The 11,098-nt window shown below is 36.0% G+C and overlaps 1 protein-coding gene across 32 annotated transcripts in view; it reads left to right on the top strand.

Moving 5' to 3' along the window:
• Nucleotides 1-11,098, top strand: part of ptk2aa (protein tyrosine kinase 2aa) — a 119,089-nt gene that overhangs the window by 74,635 nt on the left and 33,356 nt on the right. For 19 of the 32 annotated variants that reach the window (XM_077230091.1, XM_077230096.1, XM_077230090.1 and 16 more), the window contains 6 exons: nt 1,840-1,980; nt 5,106-5,183; nt 5,743-5,850; nt 6,952-7,069; nt 7,353-7,383; nt 8,125-8,189. In XM_077230091.1, the coding sequence (XP_077086206.1) occupies nt 1,840-1,980; nt 5,106-5,183; nt 5,743-5,850; nt 6,952-7,069; nt 7,353-7,383; nt 8,125-8,189 (541 nt within the window). Of the gene's footprint in view, nt 1-1,839; nt 1,981-5,105; nt 5,184-5,742; nt 5,851-6,951; nt 7,070-7,352; nt 7,384-8,124; nt 8,190-9,074; nt 9,165-11,098 lie in introns of all 32 variants that reach the window. The other 13 variants (XM_077230077.1, XM_077230076.1, XM_077230084.1 and 10 more) reach the window with 1 other exon arrangement.

Below are 11,098 nucleotides of genomic sequence, written 5' to 3'. Positions count from 1 at the left end.
ACCGTCCCTCTGAAGTGACCCCTCACATTTCTGTCTGATAGGATCTGTGTCTCAATGTTGTTAAGATACCCATAATGCTTTTCAGAGCTCAGATGATCTCTAATAGCAGATTAGATCCATTTGTGGCATGTGTCGACTTGACTAGCAGAGAATTGTGTTGGTTTTGTGTATTTTGAGTGTTAAGGAGTGATGAGGATTGCTATGTTTTATTTGATTGACAGCTGAATTTGATGATTGTTATGAACTTGAATTACCGGTTTGATTCTGGGTAATTCTGTTATATAAGCATTATTTTACTTTAGCAAACCATATTTATTGTGTTTGCTAATTACTATTGCTCATGTTAGTGATTTGCACAAACTCATAAACATCAAGCGTAGCGTCAGTTCTGTGAGGTCACATTAGTCAAGCTCACATCAGTGACTCTCAGCTGATCCTCTACCTATAGGAATACGACGCCCATCACTGTATACATATATAATCTCCTTCAGTATTATCATCAGCTATCGTGTTTTCAGGAGCTCATTACCCTCCTCCCTCCCCAGCTCCACCTGTCTCAGTCAGTATGGCATTCTGATTGAGAATAAATTCTCAAATTATGTTGTACTTTAAAATCTTGAATTAAAGGGGTGGTTCGGGATTTTCGACATCATACCTCATTTCCAAGTTAGCCGGGGTGTTATTTACCAGTGGAGACAGTTTTCAAAAATTTGCATCCAATCCTTCCAGTTGCATAGTTCGCCGGTGCTAGGCTAGCGCGAGTGAATGGTATCTGCTAGCCTGCCATTAAAAACAGCTTTACCCACTCCACAGTACACCAAAAGCATATAAATGATAACGCCAGACTATCGATGTTATCAATGTAAATGTCTGTTGAGAGAATAATGTTAGAAATCAAACTACCCTTTCATCGCATTGCAATAGTTATACTTTGTTCCCTGTATTTATTAGCACAGCCTATAGCAGCGGCAGAGTGATATTAAGTTATCTAGGCAACCGAGAGAGCCGGTCCACATGACAATCACACGTGTGTATTTCCCTGCCGCTGACACTCATTCATTCGTTTACAATCGAATGTTTCAATATCGTTGTTCAAGGCTACTACTAGCTATCTGGACGTCCCGACTGTAGTGCGCTTCTGTTCTGTGTTTACTTTTCGGCGCAGTGCTACTAACCGGAGTAAAGTAAACTTCCGCCGCTGCTGAGAAACTAGTTCCTGTAAATGTAATGCGATCATTGAGATGCAAGAGTAGTTTGATTTCTAACATTATTCTCTCAACAGACTTTTACATGGATAGTGTGGCGTTATCATTTATTTCCTTTTGGTGTACTGTGGAGTGGGTAAAACTGTTTTTAATGGCAGGCTAGCAGATACCGTTGACTCGCGCTAGCCTAGCACCGGCGAACTATAACACTGGAAGGACTGGATGAAAATTTTTGAAAACTGTCTCCACTGATAAATGAGGTCCGATGTCCAAAATCATGAACCACCCCCTTTAATGAACCACCCCCTTTAATGACATCTGCATACATTCATATTGGTTCTGTTCTGTTTACCCTAAGGTTTTTTTTTTGCTGCTCTCCCTAAATATTTGATGCATAACTTGTTTTTCAGAACATGTCAAAACCAAGATAATTTATAATTTCTGAATTAAATTTTTGCTTGCTGTGTACTTTATAGCGCTGTAATTCAATACGATGTTATTTGAGTGAAACTGAGTCATTTCTAAGCTAGTGCTGGTCATATGGGACTTGAATAATGTTCTGTTTTCAGTCCGTTTATTAATGTTTTCATTCAGTGTGTGAGGTGTAACGCTGTTTTTTCTCTCTGTGTTTCAGGCCAAAACTCTGAGGAAACAGATCCAGCAAACATTTAAGCAATTCGCCAACCTGAACGACGAGCAGAGCATACTGAAGTTTTTTGAGATCCTGGCGCCCGTCTACAGATTCGACAAAGAGTGCTTTCGCTGTGCTCTAGGGGTACGGCAGGTCATGTGCTCAAATACTGGCCTTTCCTGCCTCCTGGTGGTCATGCAGGAGTTAGATTTCCTGACACTGCCTCCAAAATTAACTTATGTCTACAAAAAAAGAAAGAAAAAAAACCATTGTAAAATTATTTGAGAAAAAATTCTACTACTAGTTCTATTACTAGTTATACTACTTACTATACACTACTAGGCTTGGGCGGTATCCAAATTTTGATACCGTCAAACCTCCTCCCAATTTTACCGGGGTATACGGTATTACCGTGACTAATAAAAAATTATGACATAAGGCTCAGACAGCGTCACCAAACTGTTGGCTTGTGTCTACACCGTTCAGAAACTGAATACCAGATCGGGCATAAAAAACACAAAAAAAAAAATCAAGGCCAACCCGTGTACGTTGTGTCTGATCCCTGTTGACGGCATTAAATGTAATATGAGTCGGAGCCCTATTTAGACTCGACTATTTTTAATACGTGGGCCGTTATAATATGGTGGCGCCAAATAATTGTTTAACCCAGGTGCTGAGGGGGTGGTAGATATAAATACTATTTATAAATGAGCAAAAATGGGACAATTAATAATATTTAATTATTTTAATTATGACAATTGTATTCATTTTATTAATTCATTTAAATTAAATTAACAAGCAACAAGCAAGAAGTGCATTTGTAAATCCGGTGACACGCGTCCATTGATTTTTATTAATACAACTTTTCTGTCAGTGCTGCAAAGATTAAGTTGACGATCGCCATCTCCGTAGTGAACGCGCATATATAGAGAGAAATGCACATCATGGATTACATAATCAGAAGGTATAGGCTAGCCTTTTTCTTTTCGTTTTGAATTGTTTCGTTTAAAGAAATTGACGATTGATATCTCCGTAGTGAACGCGCGTATAGAGAGAAATGCACATCCTGGATTAATCAGAGAGTATGCTGCCTATATTTCTTTTCCTTTTGAATTGTTTCGTTTAAAGAAATTGACGAATCGCCATCTCCATAGTGAAGGATAGAGAGAAATGCACATCATGGATTACATAATCAGAGAGTGGCCTATTTCTTTTCGTTTTGAATTGTTTCGTTTAATGAAATTTCAAGCTTTATTTAGATATCTGTCATGTCTGTGAGACATACACTGAGTTTCGGTTAATTTATGATGAGATTTCAATGCAAGTGACCGCGGCGCGCCAGCCCACGATCATGTCATGATTATGTTGTCTGCTATATTTGATTCTTATTTATTATTGGTTGATAAAAAAAAATTATTAAAATTAGGATACAATTTATACAAAACGAAATTCACTGTAAAGAAAGGCCTTTTACAAAATGAAACTTAATTAAGTGGTCAATGTCTGACTCCCGATGCATCCCATCTTACTCGTGCTGTTCAGTTTTCATTATCAACGTAAAAAAAAATAACATTATAATATTTTAACAAATATAAACGAATGCGCTTATTTAATGAACTCGGGGCAAAATGCATCCTCGCAGCAGTGAGTGGGTGGTTGTTTCGGAGATGCGACATTAGGTTAGAGGTGTTTCCATCTCTCGCGGTCACCTTTTTTATTGCAACATTTACAAATTGCCTCGTCAGTATTTACCGCCTCTCCCTTCTCTCTCTCTCTCTCTCTCCTCCACACTGTCACTTGATGACAACTACATAAGCATTTTTGGGCATTGAATAAATTATATTTATTTATTATATATAAGTGCCGGTAATGACGGTATTGAAACTGATACCGTTGCTATTTTAAGACCCCGCGGTATACGATATTACCGAAATACCGCCCAACCCTATACACTACTCTTTAAAAGTTTGAGTCAGTGACATTTTCAATAGCAACTGGCTCAAAAGTGACAGTTTACAATTAGATATTTAGAATGTAACAATGTAACATTTTAGTTAGACTTTTAAAATGTTACAAAAGATTCTATTTCAAATAAATGCTGTTCTTTTTAACTGAAAAATTAAATGTGTCAGGGTTTCCACAAAAATGTGAACCAGCACAACAGTTTTTAACACTGATAATAATCAGAAATGTTTCTTGACCAGCAAATCAGCATATTATACTGATTTCTGAAGGATCATGTGACTCTGAAGACTGGAGTAATGATGCTGAAAATTCAGCTTTGATCACAGGAATAAATTACACTTTAACATATATTCTCAAAGAAAACCGTTATTTTAAATTGTAATCCTATTTCACAGTATTACTGTTTTTACTGTATTTTTGGTCAAATAAATCAAAGCTTTGGTAAGCAGAAGAGACTTCTATGTAAAATATTGAAATATCTTACCAAGCCCAAACTACATTGGCATTTACTTTATATATTATATCATGGGTTGTTTTCAATTTGGTGGATTAATGCAAGGAATATATATATATATATATATATATATATATATATATATAGAGAGAGAGAGAGAAAAATAGCAGTTCCTTATAAATTTTAAACCCAACAACTAACGTTAGTTTACTTACCAATTGGTGCTTGCCAAGTGTTCTTTTTAGACCCTGCTGACACTTAATGATTATTTAAATCATAATTAATTGTTAATGTATGCAACATTCTTGTTATATGTATGACTCTTTCTCTCTCTCTCTCTCCCTCTCTCTCCCTCTCTCTCCCTCTCTCTCTCTCTCTCCCTCTCTCTCTCTCTCTCTCTCTCTCTCTCTCTCTCTCTCTCTCCTCTCTCTCTCTCTCTCTCTCTCTCTCTCCCTCTCGCTCTCTCTCTCCCTCTCTCTCTCTCTCTCTCTCTCTCTCTCCCTCTCGCTCTCTCTCTCCCTCGCTCTCTCTCTCTCTCTCTCTCTCTCTCTCTATCTCTCTCTCTCTCTCTCTCTATCTCTCTCTCTCTCTCTCTCTCTCTCTCGCTCTATGTCTCTCTCTCCCTCTCTCTCCCTCTCTCTCTCTCTCTCTCTCTCTCTCCCTCTCTCTCTCTCTCCCTCTCTCTCTCCCTCTCTCTCTCTCTCTCTCTCTCTCCCTCTCTCTCTCTCCCTCTCTCTCTCTCTCTCCCTCTCTCTCTCTCTCTCTCTCTCTCTCTCCCTCTCTCTCCCTCTCTCTCCCTCTCTCTCTCTCTATCTCTCTCTCTCCCTCTCTCTCTCTCTCTCTCTCTCAGTCGAGTTGGGTCATATCAGTGGATCTTGCTATCGGTCCAGAGGAGGGAATCAGTTACCTGACAGACAAGGGTTCCACGGTAACTCAGATCAACATCGCCATAGCAACAAACAATGAGTTCCATCTGTTTTATGTTAATCTGAGTTGGTTTTGTCAGTTGCTTGGTTCTATTTATGAATAGCTCCGCCCACAGTGAAATGTCATTGGTCCAAAATCCTGCTTCACATCACTATATGCTAAACCTCAAATATTCTGATTGCCTGATATTGATACAGTCTGCAGCACTGGCAAAAAGACATTAGTTGTCCAGTTCAAACAAAGTACAAAGTGATTAATGCAGATCCACCTGTGTTCTGGTGTATCGCCCCATATTACCTCCCTTCAGGGCTTCTGACGGGAATCTTTCCTCACAGAAGCTCTTGAGAGAAACACACTGCTCTGATGTGTCACTGCTGAAGGAATGTTGATCATATTTTCTGCTGATTTATCATCTGTGGTTTGTAACGCAGGATTTTGTCTGGACTGAGGCAAAGTTGATGGAAAGTTCAGTGAATGTTCATGAAACATCATAACTCATAAGGATTTCCTTATTTCAAAGCTTATTTTTCTCATTACAAGTCTGTCTCTTATTGTTTCAGCCGACACATCTGGCCAACTTCACACAGGTGCAGAGCATCCATTACTCGTGCGTGGAGGAGAAGGAGAGGAAAGGTGTCTTACAGCTGGACGTGGCAGGAGCCGCTGAGGTAAACGCTCGAACCCATCCTGCCAGTTAAACCTGAATGTGTTTCTGTAATGAAGTTTCAGCTCAAAAGCAGATGTTTTGATTGTAGGATCTACTGTTGGAAGTGTTTAGATTGAGATGTGTGACTCAGACGGGTGTAAATCCAGCTGACGGTGCTGTAATTTCAGACCGTCACTGTTATTTTGGTTTCTTTGTCTGCACTTTTTGTCAGTCTGTGTCTCTCTCTTTCTGTCTGTCTGTCTTTTGAACAGCATTTTTACTCAGATGTAGACGCTTTGGCGGATTCGTTAGCCTCATTTAAACCGGTATTGTTATTGTTAACTAAAACTACTCATAAATCCTATTCAGCAATTGAAACTAAGCTGAAATAAAACTAGTTCTAAATTATTAGATAAAACTTTTATCTAAAAGACTTTTTGCCTTTGTAACTAAAAAAGTATCTGTAACTTGAAAAAAGTTTAGGTTAAAATATCAAATTTACTAAAAGCTATAAAAAAAAAAAAATGAAAATGACAAAAGTATGTAACATTACAAAAAATGGTTCTAAAGTAAACAATGAAAAAATAAATAAACTTAGTTTATTTCAGTTAGTCACCAAAAGAATGTTTCTAATTTTTGTTGACATTATAGTTTTAAAATTACCAAAAAAAAAAAAAGCTAAATAGAAATATAAAAATATATATAAAAAATCACAATCACTTAACAAAATTTGTAAAACAATGTAAAAATTAAAACATTAATAAAAAATAACACTTAATTAAGATTAAGTTGTGAGTCTTTTTGACCAACTCATTAAAGATCCGGTTTATAAGAGTCATGGGATTGGGAATCAGACTAGACTGGCTACACTTTGTTTTTTTATGCAGACAGCAAAGACAACAAAATATAAAGACTTATTGTGTATTTATTGTCTGTTATTATTATTATTATTATTATCTCATCACTGTAAAAGGAAACAGAGATGTCAGAGATCTTTTGGTGGCGTCTGAGATTAAGTGTGTGTGAGTGTGTGTGTGCGCAGCTGGTCTCTACTGTAGCTTGACGTCATCATGTGGCTGGTGTTTTCTATAATGGCTCATTGTGAGTCTCTTCTTTCTCGTAGCCTCTCACGATCAGCACGCCAGTCTTCGCCACGGCTGAGAACATGGCCGACCTCATCGACGGCTACTGTCGACTCCTCAGTGCCGTCAGCCAGTCCTTCATCGTCAGACCTCAGAAAGGTACGTCTCCCTCACACTGCCTCATTGTGGGATGTCCGTAGTATAGAGGCTGTCAACTATGAACGGGACGTATTGAGTGGAAAACCTCAGTGTGAAGCTGCACAGCTGTCCATTTCAATAAGCTTTTCAAATAAAAAGTCATTTCATATATATATAGAGAGAGAGTAAAAATAAGTCCAGTGGTCTACAAGAACATCTTGTAGTAAAATATGAAATGCAGTTCTTCATAGTTAGGTGGGTGTGTGATTCATAAGCTGATGTTATGTGTTGTTCTGTCCTACAGAGGGTGAGAGAGCTCTTCCATCCATTCCGAAGTAAGTCATGAATTCACTTCACTGCCGTTCCTGAGCCGTTTAATAAACTGTTTTGCAGGATATTCATCTAGTTTGAGATTAAACACTACTAAACCAGGACAAAACTAAAGATTGGGAAATCAGCTGGCTGATATATCAAACATTCACAATATATTTGTGATAATTAGGGGAGAATGTCATTATGGTTTTAATGCATTGTTTTTGTTGCCAAAGAAGTTTACTCAAGAACAGGATTAGGCTATTTATTATACATACATTATTATATATATCAGGATGTTAAATTAGCCTAATGATGATGTAGTTAACTGTTATTTTTTTATATTTTAAAAAATATATATTGTATATATTTTAATACACACACAATATAGAATATATAATATGTTATATTTACATAGTGTTTTATTATATTGTATTATTATTTTACATTTTTATTATATTTTTCCCAGGCATACTGTATTAATATATATATATATATATATATATATATATATATATATATATATATATATATATATACATATATATATATATATATACGGTATAAAATATCACATACTCTGTCTTTCAAAGTACATATGCTTACATATGTTTTAATTCTGCACGTGTCATGTATAGTAGGTAAAATCTTATAATTTGCATTAAGTTAAGTTTTGACACCGGATAACTGGGTTTTGTTATAGTGTGCATGGAAGCAACAACAATTATCACCATCTTGTTCGTTAATGAAATGTTTCTCCACAGACTTGCCAACAATGAGAAGCGTCTCGAGGGGATTCGGGCAGGAGTTCGGGCCATCTCTGTCTCAGGTACGACACGACACGACACGCCTCCCATTTATCTGAGCTATTGGGTTTATTGGACTGATGTCCTGCTGAGCATTCTGGGTAAAGACTCTTCAAAGAAGAGTTCACAGATAGATCTGCTAGACAACAATGATATCCAAAATATGTTCATATCAAAATATGATTTTTTAAAACAGGTGTTAATCCCGTAGACTTCCCTGAAAGCCTGTGGGATTTTCCCGATTTATAGTTTAATATCATAGCTTAACACTTCTCGATCCAATCATATCCACATTGGATTGAATCAAGTCCCGTCCTACATTATGTCCTACTAAAGATTTGGTGTCACTCTGAAATATCTGAAACATTGCAAACGCTGTTTCACGTAGTCTTTAAAGCGTTTCTCAGATATCTGATGTCTTCAAGATGTTGGGCTGGTTTCTGCAACATCTGCACGCATTTAAAGATCATCATCATCATCACTTGTATTCCAGATGTTTGGTATCTTTAGCTTATGAATGTGTCTGCTGTTTTTAAGCTGTTTACATCTGAGATTTACAGCATAATCTCGCTCTCTAAAGGCACCTTGCATATTTAAATGCATATCTTGCATATCTTTTCAATGAAAACATGCTTATTTTTTGTTATTGCACTGTTCATATTATCTCCAGCACTAATTTTTGGGTGTGTGCACCATTTCCTGATTTACATTATTCTTTTAGTGAATAAAATGCTATAACTTCTGGTGTGAAACGAGCTGATAGTGAAAGTGTGGTTTTCAGGCTGAAATGGTCAGTGTTTTGTCACGGAGCTGGAAGATAAATATGTTTGTTGTGTCCATTCCTCCCTCCATATTGTTTTGGTTTGCTTCTCTGTCTTTCTCTCTCCATCTGTCGTTCTTCACTGAAGACTCTGTGGTTCAGACGCCCACCAAAGCTGCTAAAGCTCGACGCTTTCTCCTTCCGTTTGTCCTCTGTTCCCATGATTCTCCTCCTAAGGGTACATGCTGTTCCTGTGTGTGTGTTTAACACTAAGCCTCACTTGCTCTCTACCCCAAACACTTTCAATCTGTTTCTCATGTATTCATACAACAGCTCTGATTCTTGATTCAACCGATCATTTGCTTCTATCGGGAAGTGTTTATCTTTTTTAATGCTATATTGATTAAAGTATGTAAAGGTCTCATGTCTTTTAAAGGTCCCATATTGTCAAAACTGAAATTTCCTGGCTTTTTTTCATGATAACAGAGGTCTAGGGGTTATGAAACTACTTATAACTACTATATAAGTTTCAAAACAGTCGATCCACAGACAAATGCACACAGTCTGCATGAAGTAGCTGTGACTTTTCACAAGCCTTCAGGACTTCTGTACTACAGAACTACTGTCACCGCCCCCACCAATGGTGGGTCACTCAGAAAACAACAGGCCAAAGAGAGGCTCATGAATATTAAGTAGACAGACCAGAATCGACCTGATCTTGGCAGAGCTCCTGGGAAAGGAGCTGTAAACATATATTGAGATGGTTTTTGGTACTTATACCGCAAATATATATTCTTAAGGACATCAAAACCTAAAATAAAACTTCAGAATGATGTACAATATGGGACCTTTAAGAGGATGTAGCTTCTACCTCGCTGACCAATCAAATCACATTCCGCTTCACATGTGATTACTGGCCACACCTCCTCCGTGACTCCGCCCCCAGCGCACATATGCGTTGCAGATCTTCTGTTAACTGCACAAAATGTTGATTTATTTTATGGTTCATATCAGATGCTGAGGTGTCAGTCTCTTTCATCTGCACCTTTGACATTGATTAATGAATTCATTTCATGAAGAAACAGGCCACATTTATATTTTACAATTAAACTATTATATTTTGCAAATGTATTATTAATTTAACAAAATTAAACCTATTTTAGGATTTTGTTTGTTGTTGTTGCTTATTTATGAAATTATTGTCATGTCAGTAATGCACATTTCTTGTAAATTACTGTTAAACTTGATTTTCATTTAAATTCTTAATAAAACATTTATTTAAATTAATTGCCATGAAATAGAAATTTGAACACGGCAATTAGTTTAAATAAATATATTATTTTTATTTCAATTAGATGAATACATTTATTTAAATTAATTGCCATGAAATAGAAGATTTAGTTTTATTTATTTCATGGCAATTAGTTTAAATAAATATATTAAATAGAATTTGGACAAGAAGATTTTGTTCATTTTATTTATTTATATACATTTAATACATTTATTTAAATAAATTGCCATGAAATAAAAATTAACATTATTTTTTTTTGCTATTTACTTTACAATTTAATAAGTTATAATATAATATATTAAGTTATATATATATATATATATATATATATATATATAAAAAAAATCTAATATAATAAAACAATATTTATATTATACATTTTTACATTATAATAATAAAAAAGTAATACAATTTCAGTAATGATAATGCAATATTTTACAGACAATTTTATTACAATACAGTGATGAGAATACAATATTTATTTAGGCAATATTCTATAAGTAGGGTTCATTTTCTTTATGCAGAAATATGATTTCTTGTTTTTTCTCTCTTTTTGTTTAGTGATGAAATAGCAAAGCCAGTTTTTTTTGAAAGTCTCACAATTTTGCCAATGATGTTAAAAAGTGTAAACCTGCCACCAATTAATATTATGTATTATGTAAAAATAAAGTAAATAAATTGAAATGCAAATATGTTTTAACTGTGAACTGCACTGAATTAGACCCGTGTCAGAACAGTACAGGCAGAAGTGTGTCCACGTCCCAATTGAATCTCATCCCACACATTCCTGCAGCACGTCTAACCCAATATAACCACACTAATGACTCCCAGAACAGCAGGAACAAAACACATTTACTGCAGGAGCTGCCGCGAGGACTTCT

Source organism: Siphateles boraxobius, unplaced genomic scaffold (genome assembly GCF_051911475.1).
Source record: "Siphateles boraxobius isolate OS27281-9 unplaced genomic scaffold, OSU_SipBor_1 139, whole genome shotgun sequence".
NCBI classification, from domain to species: domain Eukaryota; kingdom Metazoa; phylum Chordata; class Actinopteri; order Cypriniformes; family Leuciscidae; genus Siphateles; species Siphateles boraxobius.
The sequence above is the reverse complement of the archived record's forward strand: the minus strand, read 5'-3'. Positions and strand labels throughout refer to the sequence as shown.